Source organism: Thamnophis sirtalis, unplaced genomic scaffold (assembly GCF_051295495.1).
Source record: "Thamnophis sirtalis isolate CommonGarterSnake01/CBP01778 unplaced genomic scaffold, rThaSir2_p1.2 scaffold_6, whole genome shotgun sequence".
NCBI lineage: Eukaryota > Metazoa > Chordata > Lepidosauria > Squamata > Natricidae > Thamnophis > Thamnophis sirtalis.
Window position 1 is genome coordinate 105,975,922 of NW_028261386.1, and position 23,320 is coordinate 105,999,241.

Below are 23,320 nucleotides of genomic sequence, written 5' to 3' on the forward strand. Positions count from 1 at the left end.
CAAATATGAATAATGTTTCCAGTCCAGCACACAATTAGTTGCCCCTAGGGGCAATGATTGCTATATATACAAACTGATGGCGAGCCTATGGCATGCAGCACCCTCTCTGTGGGCACGTGAGCCGTTGCCCCAGTTTAGCTCCATCGCGCATGGGCATGTGTCTCCTGCCAGCCAGCAGGTCTTTAGGTCTCTGCCGCACAAGTGTGGAGAGGGCTGCAGGGGGGTGCGCAGGCATGAGCAGGCATGAACAGAGGCCAGGGTGCATGGGGGGGTGCATGCACATGTGTGGGGGCAGGGGCGCATGCTGGAGCAGCACAGGCATGAGTGGGGGGCAGGGAGCATGCAGTGATGAGGCGTACATGCACGGGGGCAGGGCATGCGCACATTGCATTTTAGGGGCTCGGGCGTGCACATGCTTTGGGCACTCGGTCCAGAAGAGATTAGCAATCACTGCCCTTGGCGATCTGTCAGTGTCACTAGGAAGACTAAACTAAGAAATCAACTCTGCAGCAAGGCTAAATTGAGATGATAAATTCTGCTATGATAGCAGAGTCTCCCAAATCTGATTGTGCTGCACCTCCTCCTTCGTCTCATAGTTCAGTTAATTAGGGAGGTAGCTCTCTGATCCACTTCCAAATATTATCTGTCTTTTATAATTTTAAAATGTGTCTCACCCTCACCTCTACTCTGGCCACCGATCTTGCATATCTCTGTCAAAGTCATCTTTCTTACTTTCTACAGTGTTGTAATATAGTTCCTTGTGTAGGCGTAGCAGTCACCCATGGCCCAGTTCATACCAGGGCATGCAGAGCCACGCTGAATCACACAGGAGAAAACAAACTCCTAAAACGCCATAACATCCTGATAGTGCATAACATAACATTCTGAGATGTGCCCTACCATTGACGTCCAGGATTTGACCATATATAGACTGAGCAGTAGATTAGAAATTGTACTTTTACAGGCTGCTTTTACTCACATGCCATTGCTCCTCCTGCCTTTGTCCTATCTCAATAAAAGGGGCTCTCAGACCCCCAATCTGGGTCGCTCCATCCCGAGAAAGGTTGTGTCCTGTCTTTTCTCAACATTGGCCTCATGGGCGAACCACGGGAACGTTACACTACAGGGTTTTTTTTTGGGGGGGGGGTCCTTGATTTCTTAGAAGACCAATGAAGCGTGAATATGTATACCTGCCACTTATCTTTTAAGAAATCTGCTTCACAAGTCCAAAGGTCAAGCAAGACTGCCGATCGATCCACTGATGTTTCTGCCCGCCTTGAATAGCGGTTGCTAGAGGAATCAGGCCCTGCTTTCTGGCCTCAAAAAGAAAAGGATAACACAAAAGACTTCAACCCAGCAATAACACATTCAAGCAGTCACAAACACTTGCAGTTAATGAGGCCCAAATAAAACATAAGCAGTGAATTCTCTCTCTGTTATCAAGATTTTCCTGCTTCACAGAACTGAAAATTATCAATATAGATATACTTCAATGGTGGGTACCTACCAGTTTGGACCGGTTCGGCCGAACCAGTAGTAGTTTGGTGGCCTGGGTCGCTGGAACTGGAAGTGACCCGGGCCTGCCATGCTGGTTTTCTGAACAGCGCCGTATGTGCTGCCATTGTGTTTTTTGCTTCTACGCATGTGCAAAGCAATTTTTATTGCTCTGCGCATGCGCGCGGGGCATACTTACGAGCAAACCAGCAGTAGTGATTGCCAGAACCCACCCATGTATGCTTACTATAATTACAGATGCATTACAAATAAATAGTGACCCCGAATGACCAGTAAGGTTAAAGTTTCAAACAAGCAGTGCCTATGGAGCTACTTCTCCAAGAATTACTTCAAAACAACTATCTTTGGTTCTATTATTAATGTACTAAGTAATTTCTCTTTTGGAGATGGCTGCTTTTTGTGATAGTTTCTATCCCTCAACTATTGGTAATATCAGAGATATTTCAGGCCCAAGTTTGTATAAAGGCCTTACCTTTTTCCACCTCAATGTACTGACTTGCCACGAGCAAAAGTTGCTTTTCTGTCTCTTTCAGGTCTTGCAGGGCCACATCATACATGACAAAAGCCCCTCTCTGATCCTGCGTATGAATGTAGGCCTCTTCAACGGTGTAAAAATCATCATGGTTCTCCACCTCAGCAAACTCCATGAACTGCACACTTTGGACCTATGGAGCCATCGATGTTGAAAAGAAAACATCACCGCTGACCAATAAATCCATTACCAAATAGTTGTTCGGAGGTTTTTAGCCCACCGGGATCGCCTCCGATCCACAATCCATCACCCTTTAAATTTAAGAAACCTCTTATTCCTTATTCATTCATCCAGGTTGTAGCTAGAAGGGATAAATCCATTCACTCAGGTTCATATTGAAATACTTTGAAGCTCTGACTAGTTTTTTCCTCTGCGTTTCTAGCAAGAGCTGAAGTCCCCCTCACATAGAATGTGGTTTGTTTGAACTGAGCTTAATGCAATCTAGGCTAGTTTGGTTTGTAAACCAAGATTTATGTCTTAGCACCATGTATGAACCAAATCACTAAGTCTTGTCCAACAAACCAAGATTATGGATTAGTGGGATGTATGAACTTAGTTTTAGCATACTGTCCTCGTCTTATGACCATTTGTTTAATGACCATTCAAAGTAACAACAGCATGTCTTATGACCGGTTCTCACACTGACAACTGTTGCAGTATCTCTATGATCATGTGATCAAAATTCGGGTGCTTGGCAACTGACATGTATTTACAACACTTGCAATATGCTAAGATCACATGATCGACATTTACCACAGTCACAGAGGGTTTCCAACAAGAAACATCAATGGGGGAAGTGGGATTCACTTAGTGACTATGTGATTCGGTTAATAATCGCAGTGATTTGCTTAACAACCATGGCAAAAAAGGACGTAAAATCAACTGCAACTCACTTAAGGACCGCATCACTTAGCAACAGATGTTCAAGTCCCAATTGTGGTTGTAAATCAAGAACTACCTGTATTTGATACTTGGCTGATCAGAATACTTAGGCTTACAGAATTAAGAGAAGGAGAGAAGAAAGGAGGGAGGGAAGGGGGAAGGAGGGAGGGAAGGAAGGAGGGAAGGAAGGAGAGAAGGAGAGAAGAAAGGAGGGAAGGAAGGAGGGAAGGAAGGAAGAAGAAGTAGGATTGTTGTAAGATAAGATGGGTTTATGGGATGGTAAGAAAGCAATTTCAAGTATATTGTCAACTGTAGGGGAGAAAAATTGTTACAAATACATATTTTTAATAACAGTTATGAGATCATATCATTGTGAATGTATATATGAGAAATAAAAAAAAAATTTTTTTTTTTAAAAAGAATTAAGCCCATTAGTAAACCTTCCTCAAATAAGCTCAGACTTGCATGACTAATATTCAGAGAACCGGAAGTTGTTTTTTTCTTTCTTTATGCACTGGTTTACTGTTTCTATTTTGGAACTGGCATTCTGACAGATAAGAAGTTTAAGCTCTAGGTCAAAAGTAAATCACCCAATGAAACCCTACATAATTTGGATGGTCTTGGAATTCAGGTTTAGACTTTATTACTTTGCCCATTTCCTCTTGCAAATGTACTGGGAATTTTCCTAAAGACAATATACTGGGCCTAATGTTTTATTTTTAAAGATCTATGACTATGAAAATATTATCTAATACAGGGTCCCCCAAAACCTGGGCCGCAGCCCACTACTGGACCTTGAGCCATTCAGAACCAGGCCACAGACATCCCCACTTGCGTGAGCAACACCCAAGCCTGTGGGCACACTCCATTTGTGCCAGCAGCAGGCATATACGTCCGATACACATGCAAATGGAGGTGCGCATGCACACTTACCCACTGTTCATGCCCCTCCCTCTCATCAGCCCGGAAAGGTTGGGGAATTCTGCTCTAGTGTGACCAAAGCCTCACCTTATAGTCAGCTGGAGTGTAATGCATGTAAGAATGTGAGCTGAGACCCCCAAAGGCTCCAGTGCCTCCTTTGGCTGCATTCACCCAGCTGGCATCTTCTGCAGTGGAGATCAGATGTCCGCTGCACGAGGCAAGACCTGAGGTGCTGATGGTCAAAGTTCTTTCAATGGATCGGAAATAGTTGAGGATTCCCAAGCAAATTCTCTGGTATCGATGTCAATGGGATTAAACAAGGATGAGTATGATGATAACAATATCAACTGGCAGAAATACACAGCCTCAGGCTTTTATACAGCCCTGTTTCTGTTTTTTTTTTTAATTACCTGTAATTCTCTGATTCTCAAGTGGCGTAAATAAAGGACAGACAAGTATCCACCTTTTCTCATGGAATTGTCTTTGTTGGGTGGTTCCAGGTCTTCATCTAAACTCAGCAGCTCTGAGACAGTCAATTCGCTAGGTTTTTTTTTCAAGAAAGAGAAATTAAATCACATTACTGTAGCTCAGACAGATTTTCTGTTATATCTAAATTAAATAATCTCTTTATATTTCCTTCCTAGAAGTAAATTTCCTACCGAATTCACTTATATAGAATGCCTCTGTACCAGAACAATAATTAGAACGGATGGATTCTGATGCAATCAGATTAGGATAAGGAGAATTTATGAAAAACCATATAAATGCCATTATCATTTATGCTTGTGGAAAGCTTGCGATATCTGAAAATGCCAAGGAATAGAAGTCAAGGAATAGCACCTTCAGCTTTTATAATATTTACAGTATAGGATATGAAATGTTTGTTCTAACCTACAGATAATCCTCAATTTACGACCCCAATTGAATTAGTAATTTTGGTCATAAATCATTGCTATTGTAAGGTGGATCACCCACATGATCGGATTCAATTTTACGACTGTTTTTACAAATATTTTTAAATTGGGTCACCATGGTCATTAAATGAATCATATGGTTGTAAGTTCAAATCCTGCTTATCAATGGGTGTTTTTTTAGTTTTTTTGGCCAGAAAATGGCCAAAAAGTTACAAGATGTGACCTTGGGATCCTGCAATTGGTTGTAAATACAGATTGGTTGCCAAGCACCATAAATGTGATCACATGACTGTGGTGTGTGTATGTATGTGTGTTTGATAGGTCGTACATGAATTTTTTTGAGTCCATCACAACTTATAATGGTAATTAAGCAAACAGTCGTAAATCAAGGACGTATCTATATCTATTCTTTCCTAAATCATATAGTTAATCATACATGTCCCTTCCTGCCTGACAAGAACTTGCACCTTTAATATTGCTGAAGAACTAATTGTGGACTTGGATAAACAAAGAAATTCAAGAATGAATGAGTTAGTGAGAAAACAGAACAGTGTATGCAATTTTATCCGAAATAAAAATGAAATCTCTGGATGATCAAAGGAAAAAAGAATTTTCAAAGTGGACACATCTACCTAAATTCTGTACTCAAACATCTATAAAGGGATAATTGGGGAAGAAAAGTAGATAGAAGCTTAGCTTGAAGCATTACCCTAAGAAAGAACTGGAACTCCCGCTAGCACTGGCACTGATGATGTTACCTAGTCTGGTAATGAAATGTCTGTAAGAAAACCACTAAGCTCAGAGAGCACCAAGGACCCTACAGTTCTGTCCTGAGCCACAAATATTTGCTTATATCAGCATCCCATTACTATCTACAGTACTATCCCATTACTATCTACAGTAGGAAAGTTGGTGGGGAACTCCGCTGCCTACGGGAAGTTCATTTATAGGAGCAATACAGATAGGTCAGAAAATTGTACCAGGAACATATGAAAGAGACCTATTGTCAGCCTCTGCCTTGCTGCTGCTTCGGCTGCCATTGAAACGGGGAGGGGGGGCATGGTATTTGGGAGGGGAATCATTATGTGCTGGAGGAATATTCTAGACGCTGTCCTGACCATCTCATTGCGCATGTGGAGGAAGGGAGTTTCCCGCCAAGGTTAACTGTCCAGCATTCCACCCTGATGATGTTTTTGAAGATATCTCCCACCTGACAGTTGGGTGAATTATAATTGGACTATGGACTGGGGTGCCAAGGGGAGGGGATTGACTTATACATGATATTCATTGCTTTCGCGCCCAATTAACCAGACTCAGCTTTGCTTTGCTACTATTTGTTTGTAATTAGTAAAAGTACACTTAATTTCAAACAAATGGAGTTGAGTGGTTTCTTTCCTGGTTATTAAATGAAGCAGCACCTGACACCTATTTATTGATGACTGGCTTTAGATTACCAGCTTTTGAATACAGGGTTAGATGTTAAATGAAAGGAAGATGAATCAGACAGATTGTTGGATAGCTCAGGTGGTATCAGCCATGTATTTTCTTAATATCAAGTAGTAGCTTCAGAGAACAATTGCCCAATACCCTGTTTCCCTGAAAACAGGACCTTCCCAGATAAGAAGCTCAATCGGGCTTTTGAGCACATGCGCTAAAATCAGCCCCCCTGAAAATAAGCTGCCCCTGAAAATATTGCAACACAGCAGCAGCCAAGAGGTGAGCACGCTTGCCGCCTCCTGCACCTCAAAAATAATATGACCACTCTAAAAATAATGCCAAGCGCTTATTTCAGGAATCAAAAGAATGTCTTATTTTCGGGGAAACACAGTAAATTGCAGCTATTTGAAATTGCTACATAAAAGTGCTATATTCATGCCCCAAAGCACTTCCAGCTGCTTTTCCCACATTGTTTTAGAAATCCTGCACAGCTGTATTATTTATTCATTATGGAAATGTCTAATGGGAAAGGGAAAATCCCAAAGCTTCCAGATTACTAAGTGACATACATATTAATCACTGTCTCTTGCTATATATACAAAATCTGTCTTTGTGCATGTTTGCATGTGTGAGCATAATCTCAACACAAAGAAAATAAGCAATCAATTTTACCTTCCATGTTTCCTCTTTCCTGAAAAAGCAGAACCTTCTCTAAAGTTGACATTTTCCATGCTTTTTTCATCAATTGCCACCATAAGATTGTTATTATTGTCATTTGTTTGCTGCCTCTGTAGATGAAATGTTAGGGTCAAATGTATACACGCACCTTTACTTTTCAATGTTACATACAGTAAATATGAAATTATGAACACATGGACCTATAAATAAACCCGCCTTCCTGGGCCCAACATTTGGGAATCCAGGCTCTGCCTGTCACAAGCCAGGACAAAGGGTGAGTGATGACAGGTTTCCAGGGTTACAGGAAAAGATGATCAACGGTTTTGAAGGCGGAAGAGGGCTCTACGCCCCAACGGCAGATAAAGCGGCAGAACCATCTTCTAGGAGAAGGGAAACTCTGATTACAAACCTCCACTGCCTTGTGGGTACATCCACTACTGGAAAAGGCTCCAGGAGTCAACCTCAAGGCAAAATCCGGAGCCGGGGTCCTGGAAACAATTTGTGACTGTGTACAACCACGTTCTGGTAACTTCTGTAATGCAGCATCTGCTCTGCCACTCCATTGGACTATTTCAGCGATGGTGAGAGGGGGGATCTGCTGCTTGGGTAACATTTTATCCTCCATACTAATCTACCCAGGCCTTGTGCTCTGGAGAGAATACTCCGGCTTTACCTTTTTCCAGAGCACGATACCATAGTCTTTTGAGACTGAAGGATGCCAATGCAAAATGGACCTGTAAATCCTTTCCCTCAATCTTATGTTTAAATAACATATGACTTAGGAAAGTGAAAACAGCCAACATGCAATTCAAACATCTTTATTATGGTCCAGTCTTTACAATAAAAAGGGGGAAAGGGAAATAGTTTAATACATCTGTTAGTTAATGGAGAAGGGGAAAAGTAACAAGATAATAAAGCAGCATATCTAATTAAAAATTTCGCACAATAGTAGAACGTGATCGTGGGACACGGCAACCATCATAAATATATGTCAGTTGCCAAGCATCTGAATTTCAAGCACGTGACCATGGGGATGCTGCAATGGTCATAACTCATTTTTTTCAGTGCCATTGTATTTTTGAACAGTCATTAAACTAATTGGCTACTTGATATGGGAGTGTAGAGTTAGCATCCCTTAAAAAATACTAAGCATAAAATGTATCTATATGGCCCTTTTATTTAGACAGAATTGGGGAGATCAGATGGCATAGGGCAGTGAAGCCTAACCTTTTTGTCATCATGTGCCAAAAGGAAGTGTCTGTGCGCGACAGTGCACTTGTGCGTACCCACACCCATAATGCAATGTGCATGTGACACCACCGCATGTGCTCGACTCTTGCGTGTGCATGGGATCCCCTCTTCTTTTGGACCTAACAGGCCTCCCTGAAGCCTCCTGGGACAAGAAAACAGGGTGCGGGGGGATTGCTGCACCCCCCCCTTGGCCCATTTTGGGCCTAGCAGGCACTCCCCGCACTCCTCCTGCATGCATGCAAGACCCCTGCACATGCACACATCTCCCACATGTCCCAAGCATGCGCAGTAGAGATCCAAAAATCAGCTGGCTGGCGGGAGGCACACATGCATGTGTGGTGGAGCTGAGCTGGGGCGACAGCTCGTATGCCCGCAGAGAGGACTCCGCATGCCACCTGTGGCACGCGTGCCATAGATTCGCCATCATGGTCATAGGGCATCATAAAAGGGACATGGGCAAGAGTTTTGGTCTCTCTGGATCCATAAGGGCAAAGTCTCTAAAAAATCCCATAGTCTTGTTTTTCTTCAGATTATATAAATCTTTTGTGTTTTTTCTGATGAGATAATAAGTGTTTTTTCTGATGAGACTGGTCTATCAGGGCAACCTGGTCTACTCAACTATGGGATGGAGTGTACTGCTTCTGCTTTCGCCTTTCAGCCCCAATCCAGGAGCCTTTGCAGGCAGTCACTTTCACAACAAACTATTTTTGTGTTGAATTTTCACGATTTTTTTTGCCAAACTTCATTTGTTTCATTTGCTGCCTAGAAAGAACCGTCAGATAGAGTCTCTGTTATTACCTGATAGAGTTCTGGATTACGATAAAGCTTTTCCCAGATCTGACTGTAATGTTTCGAATGGAAAGAAGTCATAAAGGCAGATGTCATTGGCGGTGGTTCTAGCGTGGCTACCGCTTGCTCCTGGAGAGCCTCCATCACATACTCCAAATTGGAAGCCTAGTTCAATACAACCACATACTTTCATTTAGGAAAACAAACTGTACAATCCAAAGAACAAAGCTCTTGAGGCTAGTGCCAGGTTGGCTGGTTGCTTTCTAACAATGACTGCTGTAAAGCATTTTGTTCATAATTTTCCAGCTCTCCTAGTGATTTTTAGTGATTTTATTGAGATTTGTAGGCCGCCCTTTTCCCTGAGGGGACTCAGGGCGGCTCACATAAAATCGGGGAAGGGGAAATACAGACAATAACAAAGACACATATAATAAAAACAGTAACCAACATGCATTCATCATTCGGGAGGGGCAACTATCTTCATCCCCAGGCCTGACGGGCTAGCCAGTTCTTCAAGGCTGTGCGGAAGGCCTGGACGGTGGTGAGGGTACGAATCTCCACGGGGAGTTCGTTCCAAAGGGTCGGGGCGACTACTGAGAAGGCCCTCCTCCTTGTAGTTGCCAGCCGACACTGGCTGGCCGATGGGATACGGAGGAGGCCCAATCTGTGTGATCTTATTGGTCGCAGGGAGGTAATTGGCAGAAGGCGGTCTCTCAAGTATCCAGATCCACTACCATGTAGGGCTTTATGGGTGATTAACAGCACCTTGAAGCGCATCCGGAAATCGACAGGTAGCCAGCGCAGCTCGCGGAGGATAGGTGTAATGTGGGTGAACCGCGGTGCACCCACAATCGCTCGCGCGGCTGCGTTCTGTACCAGCTGAAGACGCCGGATGCTCTTCAAGGGCAGCCCCATGTAGAGCACATTGCAGTATTCCAGCCTAGAGGTCACGAGGGCCCGAGTGACTGTTGTGAGTGCCTCCCGATTCAGGTAGGGTCGCAACTGGCGCACCAGGCGTACCTGGGCGAATGCCCCCCTAGCCACAGCCGTCAAATGGTGGTCGAATGATAGCTGTGGATCTAGGAGGACTCCCAAGTTGCGGACCCTCTCTGAGGGGTATAGAGTTTGACCCCCCAGCCTGAGAGATGGAATATTGGTGGAATCCTTGGGAGGGAAACACAACAGCCACTCGGTCTTTTCTGGGTTGAGCACAAGCTTGTTAGCCCTCATCCAGTCCATAACCGCCTCCAGACCCCGGTTCATCACGTCTGCCGCTTCATTGAGTTGGCACGGGGCGGACAGATACAGTTGAGTATCGTCCGCATATTGATGGTATCTGATCCCGTGCCTGCGGATGATCTCTCCCAGCGGTTTCATGTAGATGTTGAATAGTAGGGGGGATAAGACCGAACCCTGAGGCACCCCATATGTTAGGGGCCTAGGGGACGATCTCTGCCCCCCCACTAACACCGACTGCGACCTGTCCGAGAGGTAGGAAGAGAACCACCGCAACACGGTGCCTCCCACCCCCACCTCCCGCAGTCGTCGCAGAAGGATACCATGGTCGATGGTATCGAAAGCCGCTGAGAGGTCAAGGAGAACCAGGATGGAGGAATGTCCTCCATCTCTGGCTCTCCAGAGATCATCAGTCAATGCGACCAAAGCGGTTTCAGTGCTGTAACCGGGTCTGAAGCCTGACTGGAAGGGGTCGAGATAGTTTGCTTCCTCCAAGGACCGCTGGAGCTGAAAGGCCACCACCTTCTCAACAACCTTCCCAAGAAAGGGAAGGTTGGAGACTGGACGATAGTTATTAAGGACAGCTGGATCCAAAGATGGCTTCTTTAGGAGGGGTCTCACCACCGCCGCTTTCAGTGCGGCGGGGAAGTTCCCCTCCCGAAGAGAGGCGGTCACGACCGCCTGGATCCAGCCTTGTGTCACCTCACTGCTGCTGGTAACCAACCATGAGGGACACGGGTCCAGTACGCAGGTGGAGGCACTCACAGCCCTCATGGCCTTGTCCACATCCCCGGGGGTAACATCCTGAAACTCAACCCAGAGGTGTTCCATCTGATCCTCTTGTGCCTCGGCTGGAACTGCAGGGGTGGAGTCCAAGTCCGACCGAAACCGAGCAATTTTGTCCGCTAAGAATTGGGCATAATCCTCAGCTCTGCCCTGCAAGGGTTCCCCCGCCTCCCTTTTATTTAATAGGGAGCGGGTTATCTTAAACAGGGCGGCTGGGCGGGACTCAGCGGACGCAACCAAGGTGGCTATATGGGATCTTTTCGCTGCCCTAAGCGCTCTGGTGTATTCCTTGGTGCAGGTGGTTACCATTGCTCGGTTCGATTCGGACTTATTGGACCTCCATCGGTGCTCTAGGCATCTCCTCCGGCGCTTCATCTCCCGGAGTTCCTCCGGGAAGAAGGAACTAGCAGGAAACATGTTTGCAAGTGAAATATTTCTGGTTAGGAAAAGGAAAGAATGATATTCATAAAAAACTAGAGGGTGGAAAACTGCAAATATATACTATTATATTTATAATATTGATATGTGATCAATTATTGTTAGATTTTTATATGTAGCTATATATTACTGTCAGAGTGTGCACAGTGTGACTACTCTTTTGAGACAACCCAGGAGCAAAATACAGTACACAGAGGTTTTGTCTTTCTAACGCCCGCTAGTGGGCAGTAGGGACCAGGTTGACTACCACTGTGTTAGGCAAATAACAGGCAAGCAGTCAATCTTCAACTCTACATGGGGAACCACAATTAAGATATAGAACACGAGGAGAAAAATACACAAGGAGAGAGAGAGAGACACACTCATATGGCCTCCCTTATATATACAGCTTCTTAAAGTGGCAGTAACCCTGCTGACTCAACCTCATGTCATCATCTCAGTTTATAGCCTTACAGCAGCTGGTCAGCTATTAAATCATCATTACCTTAACAATTACCAACATGTACTTTTAACATTCATAATATTGAATATTTAATCACTTCCACACATTTGCTTGGGGCAGAAATGAGGAGGCTTTTTCCTGAGAGTTGGGAATTATGTGTTAGATACTACATGGAGAGTATATCACTGAGACAGAATCAGTGGGGGAATTTTTCTTTTTATTCTTTTTCTACCACTCTCTTCTCTTTTTCTTTTTGCAACCGCTTCCATTCTACCTCCCCCACTTTCTCTCACCTGAGCAAATTATGTCAGGTAGGAATGCTGATAGGTTTCTTCTCTGATTGTGTGCAGGGCCTTTTAGAACTAAATTGAAAGGCACTCACTGTTCAGCAGCTTCATGTATTAATAATACTGTGTCCAGTTTTGAGAGTCGCATGTCAGAATGAATATTGATAAAATCAGAGAATTGGACTCCACAGGAAACAGCTCCAAAAAAGTAGGATCCAGTATCCTGTATGTTTATTGGAATCTGTGATAAACATCAGTGATCAACTATCTGAATTGGTGGGAGTTAGATTTAACTAATAGATTGGTTGTACGTCAAAAGTAAGGTTATAGGAATGTCAAAATAATGTGAAAATCCAGGAGAACTATATTATGGGAAATGTTCTAGAAAATAAGTTCCATGGTTTGGTAGAATAAACAAGATTCCCTTCCATCAGTGATTTTACATATTGTCTTAACACCCCAAAACTTCTGAAATTGTTTGAAGTGAAAGTATCATGTAATATTACTATGCATATTACAATGAATTTGAGAATGTCATTAATACTCTAAGATGTTACATACCCACCTATAAAATTAAAAATTAGTTTCTGTTTACCTGTAACAATTTTGATTGAATCTCTAGCTGTTCATCTACCTTTTTCCACTGTTTAAGTTTTATCAATAGTTTTTGTTGCCATGGATCTTGTTGAGGTTTAATCTGTCAGACAAGAGGTAGATATTCAAAGTAAAATACTGAAAATTTATTTTGCTAATCTAGAAGTTGGTGAGGATTAACCATTTTGTATGTGTAAAAAAGAATACTGTGTTGGTAGAATATTTGTAGCTCAGGGTTGAGCTATGGGGCCCTTGGTGCTCTGAACTTGGTGGCTCTCTTGCAAAGGTTTCATTACCAAACTAGGTAACATTATCAGTGCACTGGTGCTGTTAATTTAGTAACAAGACCTCTGAAAATGGGCAGAGAGCATCAAGGGACCTCCATCTTCCAGAATAATGTGCAGTCAATGCTGTGAAAGAAAATCACATCTGCTCAGTCCACAATATATCCCCCTCTTCAAAGAGTAACCCTAATCACTTATATATGAAGCAGAGGTTGGTTCCTACCGGTTCAGCCCGGTTCAGCCAAACTGGTAGTTCCCCAGTCAGCGTGGCATGTTTCCCACCCCCATTTTTTATTGTTCTGTGCATGCGCAGTCCTATTTATGGGCAACTGCGCACATGCACAGAGTGCGTGTCAGGCACGCGTGCGAGCAAAGCAAGCGTTTGTGCGCAAAATTGACAGCACACCAAACCAGCAGTAATGCTGTTAGCAACCCACCCCTGATGTCAAACATCTTTTACATTTAGTATATAGAAGCATATTTAAGGTGATGCTCTTGTATGGTTCTCCGCATACACCGATGCACGCAAGATACATAATCTGTCTTCCTAAATATAAGTATATTTCATTTCAGTTTCACTTAGGATGATTATATACCAGTTAGCTATTGAGAATTTGAAAATTCAGAAGTTCAGATAGCTGCTTGCATAGCTTGAAGTTGAAATTTAGCTTTTACCTTTACAAAAGAGGTCCAATTTGCTCTCTTTTTCAAAGTCACGTTGGAGTTCATTAGGCCCAATTTTTCTGATCCAGGGGTTCCAGCATCATAAACAGGAAATGTTCTCATTGTTTGCTGTTTATTGAAAATGCTCCTAAATTTATGTTTGACCTGAGGATGTTGGGGAGATCATGCTGATTAAGCTAGAAAAATTAACATTGCTTTACACTGAATTAATGTTACATCAGTACTAGGACAGAATTCACTTACAAAATACAGAAACATTATAATCAAGGAAAAGGTTGAGTTCACTGAAGTCTTGTTTACTTTAAACCAAATTTAATTTTACCTAACATAAAGGAAGGGAAGATTGATAAGATTATTATATTTTTTGCTGATGTTAAAATAAGTAATAGTTTAGATTGTTGTTAACTATAGGCTTTCAGAAAAAAATCCAGACCTGCATTGTACAAGATACATAATGGTTTACTGGTTATATGAAATTCATTAACATGCTGTAAAAATCTAGCTGCTACCTGGTTATGTTAGAGGTGATAGGTATCTCCTTGTTGTATCTCTCAATGCATTTTATGCTGCTGTACAAAATACTTTTAAACTTTCACTTTCTATATAACATTCTAAAAACCTTTGAATAATTTTGTAGTTTATTTTTAGACAAATCAATTGCCCACTCACACAAATACATATGTACTGTGCATGCAATGTACACATATGGAGAAAGGAATTCTGTTCCAAATGTGCTTCATCTCAGATTAAATCTATTAAGAAAGATATTCAAATTATGTGAAATGTCAGCAAATTATGCTGTCTTAAAAAACATGGAATGTCTCAGAAGATAGCAGCTCCTGACTGATCTTGTCTCGTTCAGGATCTAAGTGGACTGGTCCTGGTTAATACAGTATTTGGATGAGTTAGAATTAGAATATTCATAAACCAGGAAAGTCAGAAATATTCTAGAAAGACGTTTCTGCAGCAGTGGAGCAAGTATCACAAAGTTACCATGGAAACTTTGCCCCTTTTTGTTTGCATCACAACACCACATGCGAGTACATAGATGGTAGAGCGTGAATTGGGACATTGCAACACATGGTTTGTCATTTTGGGCTCATTGTGCCTGGTAGCAAATGGGACTGATTTCAGAAGAACTCAGTGATAAACCACTTTTACATTTGTGCCAAGAAAAACAACATATCTATTAAGGTATCTATTAACTCACCAAAACTGAATGCAACTTGTAACAAATTTCACTTTTTACTTTGTGTCTGCAGAATTGCAAATTATAGCTGTCTGATAAGGGCATTAAATAGTTAGATCATAGGTGTCAAACTCAATTGCATCACATGATGTATTGTGACAGTTTTTGCCTTTGCAGAGCTGGGGTGGGGTAGGCGTGGCCTGCATGTGACACATCTGGCCTGCTGCCAGTTTGACAGGCCTGAGTTAGGTAATGGGATCTAATTTACACTAACTCAGAATTTTTTAAAGTTACATATCAGGCTAATAATTAAAAACATAACTGACTTTCATCAGTATACAAGACATTTAAAAAACCCTGGATCTTTATTACCATGGAAAAAAGTTCCATCTCGTTCGCAGAATGTTTCAAATTCTCTACATCATAATTAATATCCAGTTGAGAGAGCAGAAGTCTGAGCTGGGGTTTCAGTTGGTCAATTTCTGCAGTGTGTTGGGGAAGTGCAATCTTTGCAATGGTTCCTTTACAAAAGCAAAATTAATGGAAGAATATAAGAAACGTTAGAGCCTCCTGACTCTCAAGACAACCACTGCCCTCCAAATCTCATACTATAGGTGGCCTAACTTTTGGCTCATTTTGCATGTTTGAAACATGTTCTCAAAATTGTTTGTCTTTTCTGTCTAGTCAGCCCTCATCTTGTGCTGAAAAGGACAGAAAGATGGACCAGACAAGCATTTTAGGGAGGACAGTCCTAAAGAGGGGTGATACTGGCTGAAAGACCTCAACCCCAGCAGCTGCCCCTCTTGTAGTTTGTGGTGGAGAAAATTCTCTATTTTGGGGCACATACATCAGGGAGAAATGAGAAGTCTCCCAGACTAAATATTTCTTAGACAAATTGCTTGCTTGCTTGTTTAAAAGATTTGTAAACTGCTGTTTCCACAATCTGTGATCCCAGAAGATATACACCAATAAAAATCAGAAAAAAAAAGAAAATTAATACAGGTAGTCCTTGACTTACGACTACAATTGAGCCCACAATTTCTGTTGCTAAGTGAAGCAGTTGTTAAGTGACAACATGGGGCTGCCCTTGAAGAGCACCCGGAGACTTCAGCTAGTCCAGAATGCGGCCGCGCGAGTGATCGTGGGCGCACCACGGTTCGCCCACATAACACCGATCCTCCGTGAGCTGCACTGGCTACCTGTCGATCTCCGGGTGCACTTCAAGGTCCTACTTACCACCTATAAAGCGCTCCATGGTAGTGGATCTGGCTATTTGAGAGACCGCCTTCTGCCAATTACCTCCCTGCGTCCCATCAGATCGCATAGAGTTGGCCTCCTCCGTATTCCATCCGCCAGTCAGTGCCGACTGGCGACTACTCGGAGGAGAGCCTTCTCTGTTGCGGCTCCGACGCTATGGAATAATCTCCCCGTGGAGATCCGTACCCTCACCACCGTCCAGGCCTTCCGCACAGCCCTCAAGATCTGGCTAGCCCGTCAGGCCTGGGGATAAGTTTTTACTTTCGCCCCTCCCGAATATCGAGTGAATGTTGTGTTTTACTGTTTGATTTATTCTCGTTCACATTTCTTTTTGTATTTGTCCTACACTCCCTTTCCCCTTTTATTGTAAGCCGCCCTGAGTCCCCTCAGGGAAAAGGGCGGCCTATAAATGTACAATAAATACCAAAATACCAAATCACTGCAGCTGTTAAGTTAGTAATATGGTGGTTAATTGAACCTGGCTTCCCCACTGACTCACAAAAGGTGATCACATGACCTCAGGGCACTGCAAACGTTATTAATACATGCCAGTTGCCAAGCATCCAAATTTTGATCATGTAACCATGGGGATGCTGCAAAATCCATAAGTGTGAAAAACAGCCACAAGCCATTTTTTTCAGTGCCGTTGTAATTTGAAGAGTTATTAAATGAACTGTTGTAAGTCAAGGACCAGCTGTACAAGACAAGACCAAAATAAGTGAGCAAAAAATATTATCTTAATCTGGACCCCAAAATGAGAGACAGTATTATAGTGAGAAAAACTGTTTATGGTCAGAACACTAAGTTCTACTTTACAGTTTAGTAGCTCAAACATGAGCCTAATGCAAATTCTACTAAGAGACATTTTCAAGGTATATTTCAAACCCCAAATATAATTATGTTTCCCTGCACAGATGTCCTTTGCTTAGAAGTTTATTGATAGAAGTATTTTAATTACTGTGCAACAACTTGCTAAAGTTCAATCAGGCTCACCAGAATTTGTAGAACTGTAGGTAATCTAATTTGTTGTTTGATGGCTTGGCATGAATAAAGCCATCTGTGCTCCTACTCTACATTCACTCAGCCTTTGATTTTAATGTTTTACTTAATCATCTTCTCATTTAATCTATCCAATTTAAATCTATACTGTACAGCAGATGAAATTGTAGGCTTCATTGAATATCTTCGAAATAAATGGATTGGGATAACTTGTTACTGAAAGTAAACAGCAAAGAAACAAATCATTTAAATTATCTTTCTGGCTCCATAAAAGCCTATTTTCCTTTGAAATTATAGCCAGATATGAACTGAGTAGACCACAGAATCACATGGCCCGAATCCTGAAATGACCTTGGATTCAGTCTAAAGGTAGAATATGCACATATTTGTTCATGTTTGTTAATCCAATCTAAGACGTAATTGCAATATTGGTATAATCATACTGGCAGACCTTGATTTACAACCAAACAGGAGATTGCTCATTACGATCATAAGTCTTGAAGGTCGTAAAATTAGACACCTACATAAGCAACCCGATTTTATGACTTTTACTGCTAGGGAGTGTTTTTACCCAAACTGGAAGTAAACACTGAATTTCAGCAAAAACATGGTAAACTCTGGCCCCATGACCACTGGATGTTTATAAACAGCTGTAAATGTATCCGAAATGTAGTCACATGATGGTGGGATTGTGCAGCCAGGTCAGAGGTATCTTTTGGGGAGTCTCTCAAAACTTCAAACTTGAAATGATAGCTAATCAATTGGTGATAAGTCAAGCACAACACAAAATAGTAGTAAACCTACTGGAATGGGACTGTGGAGAGCCAGGTTCAAATTTCTCTTCAATAATAGAGTTCCCTGGATAATTTGGGTTTAGTCGTTCTCTCTCTTAGCCTAGTCCAAGGGTGGGCAATGATAAACACTCAAAGAGCCACAAAGGTCCTAACTGGAAGCCCCCGTTAAATTCTGGAGCCGACCGGAAGTCTGGTTCCCCCACCATAGAATCTCCTCCTAGCACGGTGTTCTTTTTCCTCTACTTGTCCTAACTGAAAGCCATATCACCCCTTGCCATAAGAGTCTCCTCTTGACGGAGCCATGCTTTCCCCCCTCAACCGGAAGCTCCTCTCAAAATTGTGGCGCTGACCAGCAACAGGGAGCTGCAGCAGAGGAATGAAAGAGCCACATGCGGCTCCTGAACCACAGGTTGCTGACCCCTGGCCTAGTCTTATCATCAGAGTTTGTTATAGGAGGTAAAGGTCTATCAACACTGCTTTGAGTACCGAAAGGATATTATATCCTGAAGAAATGCTAAATATAAATAGTACTATATATATTTATATGTATGTTTATAGCATGTGTATATGTGTGTTATGTATGTATTTGGGTAAATATATACTTTCTCTTGAGAGCAGGTAACAGAATATCTTATCTTCTTATCTCTTGTCTTATTATCATTTTATTTTACATTACCTTATCATACCATGAATCAGTATTTTTCCAATTCTCCTGCTCTAATTTTGAGAAACATGGAAAGACTGGAAAACATGTTCTCTCTAAAAACTTCAGGAAGACATCTAGCTCCGTTTAGCCGGTAGACCCCTACAGCATGGCTGTTGGGCAAAAACAATTACTTCGTACAGAAACGGGGAGACAAAGAGTCCCATGATCAGTCTCTCAGCTAATTTTTATAGGCCCCAGAGCCCTTCAAGGCTGTGGCTCTCAAAGAATACAGATAGCATTATTCCTTACCCTCCATGGCTAAAGTGCTAGGGTGGACAGAGACTTGCATCCTGGGAGACAAAAAATCCATTTTTCCAGAAGCTTTGGATTTATCTCCATCACCTTGAAATTGGTATCTGTCAATGGTTACCTCTGTCCTGTGAGAGATAGGCAAGTGTTGGAGTACCTATAGATTTGAGCACATGTTTTATATTCATTATATGTCTTTAAAGCAGCAGAGCATACACATTTAATTAATAGTTACTTTTTATACTTCTCCCCAAAGAATGATAGAAACTGTTGTTTTATGGGAAATGGACTGAGAGGCCCAGCCTTTATAAAGAAATATAATTTAGGGAATCCTGCCTAGGACATTTTGAAATATACTGTTCATCTAAGGTTATCTCTTCTTTTTTATATTGGTTGGAGACACAAACACCTCTATGAGACTGTTATCTCAGAAAATGTAGGCTGCATCCTGCTATTAATAAAAGAAATATTATTATAAACTCTACTTTATACTGAAAGTCAATTGGGGAAATATTTAAAAAGTCAAGGCTGTTTCATGTTTTATATACTTGCCCAAGTAAAGCAATAAGAAGAGCATCCGGCGACTTCAGCTAGTTCAGAATGCGGCCGCGCGAGTGATCGTGGGCGCACCTCGGTTCGCCCACATAACACCTATCCTCCGTGAGCTGCACTGGCTACCTGTTGATCTCCAGGTGCGCTTCAAGGTGCTTCTTACTACCTATAAAGCCCTTCATGGTAGTGGATCTGCGTACTTGAGAGACTGCCTCCTGCCAATTACCTCCTCTCGACCCATCAGATCTCACAGATTAGGCCTCCTCCGAGTGCCATCTGCCAGCCAGTGCCGGCTGGCAACTACGCGGAGGAGAGCCTTTTCAGTAGCAGCTCCGACCCTCTGGAACGATCTCCCCGTGGAGATTCGTACCCTCACCACCCTTCAGACCTTCCGCACAGCCCTCAAGATCTGGCTATCCCGTCAGGCCTGGGGTAAAGAGTATAATCCGCCCCCACCCGAATGTTGAATGAATGTTGCTCGATTTTAATTATACATTGTGTTATATGTCATTGTATGTTCCCCTTCCCATATAAGTTGTTAGCCGCCCTGAGTCCCCTCAGGGAAAAGGGCGGCCTATAAATAAATAAATAAAAGAAATAATAAATAAGAATGGACCCTGACTTCACTTTCTCATTTAGTTATTAAATTCATTGTTATTGTATGGTATTAGGAACTGCAGCTCAGCAATGTCTGGAGAGCTCTAGACTTCCTATCTATTAGGGAGAAAGATAATCTCATATTTCCTTGAGGTCCAATCAGTTTATGGTGCACATTTTCATGCTCAATCAAATTTATACCCCAGTAAATGATTTAGCCTACAAGGGTTTGAGTTCTTCAGGCTACTCCTTTGAAAAATGTCCATATAAGAAGGCAACCTCAGTAGAAACATTTACAAATCTTTAGTTCTTTATCTACTGCTATCTAATTATAGAATAAATATTGAACTCTTTATGGCTGGTCCTGGTGCTTAGCATCTGAAAAAAAGAGCTGCTTTTCAAGGAATCCAATTAATGCTCAAAGGTTTAGATTTGGGAAGGAGAAAGGAAACCAGACTTTGCCATTTTTGCCGTGCTGCCATTTTACTGTAATAAATATTGTAATTAGAATTTTAACACAACCTCTATAAGTGTCCTTTAGCAGAAATGTATGAATTCCCTGTTTCCCTGAAAATAAGATCTTCCCGGATAGTAAGTCCAATCGGGCTTTTTGAGCACATGCACTAAAATAAGCCGTCTCCTGAAAATATTGCAACACAGCAGCGGCCATGAGGTGACTACATTCGCCGCCTCCTGAGCCTTAAAAATAATAAGACTTCCCGCAAAATAAGGTCGAGCACTTATTTCAGGGGTCAAAAGAAAATAAGACCCTGTCTTATTTTCGGGGAAACCCAGTATTAATTGTGAAATGGGATTCAACTTCCCCATAATGCTTCATGGACTCTTTCAGGGTAATAAGCCATTATTTTACCTGGAGATAGGCATGGATGGTTTTAAGTGAATGCAAATGACATATCAGCCATTGTGTGTAGATCATCAAATCTTCCTGGGTCACCAGGTTTATAGGAATTTCTTTTCCAGTCAGAAAGCTCTCTCGTACACTTGAGAGTCTTGCAGCTCTTTGAATGGCATCATTATACTCCTGCATAATTTGAGTCACTTGTTTCTACAAAGAGAAGAAAAAGATGGAAGTGGCTTTCTTGTCCCAGGAAGATGAATTAACGAACTACCTAGAACATCAAGCACCATTATCAAACAATATGATATCTTCAGCTGCTTAAGTGCCCTCCAGTGGTGGTATTCATCAGGTTCTGACCAGTTCTGGAGAACCCGTAGCGGAAATTTTGAGTAGTTTGTAGACCTGGTAAATACCAGCTCTGATTGGCCCACCCCCATCTATTCTCTGCCTCCCGAGTCCCAGCTGATTGGGGGGGGGATAGGGATTTTGCAGTAACCTTCCCCTGAAGTGGGGAGGGAATGGAGATTTTACAGTATCTTTCCCATGCCACGCCCACCAAGCCATGCCCACAGAACTGGTAGTAAAAAATTTGAATCCCACCACTGGTGCACTCCAATAGCATCTTTGGGGGTTTTGCAATATAAGTTGATTTGGTCAGAAGTAGCATAATTTCTGTGTTATTTTTGCAGATACATGAATGTACTATAAAATATGGTTGCCAGAAACTAAGTTTATCCACAAATGAAAAATTTTAAGAATTATTGCACTGAGGTTTATTTATTTATCACATATATATGGCCATATATCTTTCTTGCTATTTTTCCCCTAGTAGTGTGGTATCTGACAAAGAAGGAAGATTAAAGTATATTCTGTCTCTTATTTTCTTAGAGTATTTATAGTTATTTACAGTAACTCTGTATAAGGTGACAGTAAAAGGTTGCCGGTATATCTAATTTGTTTTCTAGAACTTTATAGAGATTTAGATTAGATAATTCTTGTGCTCCCTTCCTATTCCACGGTTCTATGATTCTATCAAAATTCTTTTTTTCTTTAAAGAGGTACATAATCAAAATTCCCCTTCTTGCTTATTTAATAAATCACTTAGTTTGTCACAAGGTTGCAAGGTCATATCCTATCTTGTCTTCCCTCTGCCCAACAGTTATCAGTGTCGCTTCTGTTTTAACTACCTCCACTTTCTTTTAGCTTCCAGTAGCCTTAGCTTCTGGCAATTCCTTATATGTATTTTACAAGAATAAGAAACACTCTTTCATTATAGTAGTATCCTAGACTTCCCTTTTCTACAAGGCTTTTTTTTATGATCACTTCAGTTAAAAAAAATGAAAAATGAAGCTTAATGGCCCCGTTAGCAAGGGCCTTTAAAAAAGAATAATAAATACAAGCAAATTGCCAATGTAGTATTATTTTTATTTTTATTTTCAGGAATGCTTTCAAGACCCACAAATATCCTTCCAAAATCTTGGGAAATGGTTTGTTTGTTTTCACATTTTTAAACCACCATCTCCTTCAGAGTGTCAAAAAGTTTGCCTACTGCTATAAAGGGTTTTTCCCCTACTTATAAAAAGTGTTGCTGAGAACTAGAAGCATAACATTTGTTGAGCATCAATGATTTCTAAAACTAAATTTATCTCTTTGGCACCACCTGAAGCTTCAACAATTCTTCCTACTGCCTGGTATAACTAACAAAATGGTTAACATCACATTATTGATCCACTGGACTCCTGGTTTTAGAACCGATCTATACATGGAACACACACACGTTACAATTTCTATAGTTACTATCTATCCTATAGATATTCAATAGATATAGATATTCTATACATTCTATATTCTATAGAGCAGTGATGGCAAACCTTTTCGGCACTGAGTGCCAAAAAGGGAGCATGCACGCTTGTCTGGGCGCCTGAACCTGGAAGAGGAGCTGCCCAGGGGGCATGTGCTCGCCGGAAAATGAACTTACGGTTTCCGGCACATGCATGCTCACTAGTTTTCTGGTTACTGGGACGCATCCACGTGATGATCAGCTGGCCAAGATGCATGCTCACGCCATTAAGAGAAAAACCAGCTCTTCCAGTTTCCAGCACTGCCTCATGCACGAAGGCCAGCTGATCACCATGCATGCATGTGTGCCAAAACCTGGAAGAGGAATGTGTGCCGCCCGGCATGCCACGTGACATGGCTCCGCATGCCACTTCGGGCACGCATGTCATAGATTCGCCATCACACTACAGAGTCTATTCTATACATTATATAGATAATTCTATAGAAATTATTTTTATTGGTAGACTTTAATACTCCCCTACAAGGTTTTTAAGTTATTATGCTGGAAAATTCCATTTTTCTCAAACTAAATTGAACTTACAGAAAGGAAAATTCTATAGCTTTGCCTCCGCACTTAACAAATATTAAATCATATTTATGTTCATTTGA

The 23,320-nt window shown here is 41.8% G+C and overlaps 1 protein-coding gene across 1 annotated transcript in view; it reads right to left on the reverse strand.

Annotated features, from left to right (window-relative positions):
* Nucleotides 1-23,320, reverse strand: part of CCDC162 (uncharacterized) — a 76,781-nt gene that overhangs the window by 46,925 nt on the left and 6,536 nt on the right. Inside the window, exons 6-16 of the mRNA XM_087718663.1 lie at nucleotides 20,885-21,079; nucleotides 18,865-19,021; nucleotides 15,232-15,380; nucleotides 13,662-13,814; nucleotides 12,704-12,805; nucleotides 8,929-9,084; nucleotides 6,874-6,989; nucleotides 4,261-4,390; nucleotides 3,938-4,141; nucleotides 1,988-2,180; nucleotides 1,191-1,318 (exon numbers count right to left, since the gene is read on the reverse strand). Of these exons, the coding sequence (XP_087574789.1) occupies nucleotides 1,191-1,318; nucleotides 1,988-2,180; nucleotides 3,938-4,141; nucleotides 4,261-4,390; nucleotides 6,874-6,989; nucleotides 8,929-9,084; nucleotides 12,704-12,805; nucleotides 13,662-13,814; nucleotides 15,232-15,380; nucleotides 18,865-19,021; nucleotides 20,885-21,079 (1,683 nt within the window). The remainder of the gene's footprint in view (nucleotides 1-1,190; nucleotides 1,319-1,987; nucleotides 2,181-3,937; nucleotides 4,142-4,260; nucleotides 4,391-6,873; nucleotides 6,990-8,928; nucleotides 9,085-12,703; nucleotides 12,806-13,661; nucleotides 13,815-15,231; nucleotides 15,381-18,864; nucleotides 19,022-20,884; nucleotides 21,080-23,320) is intronic.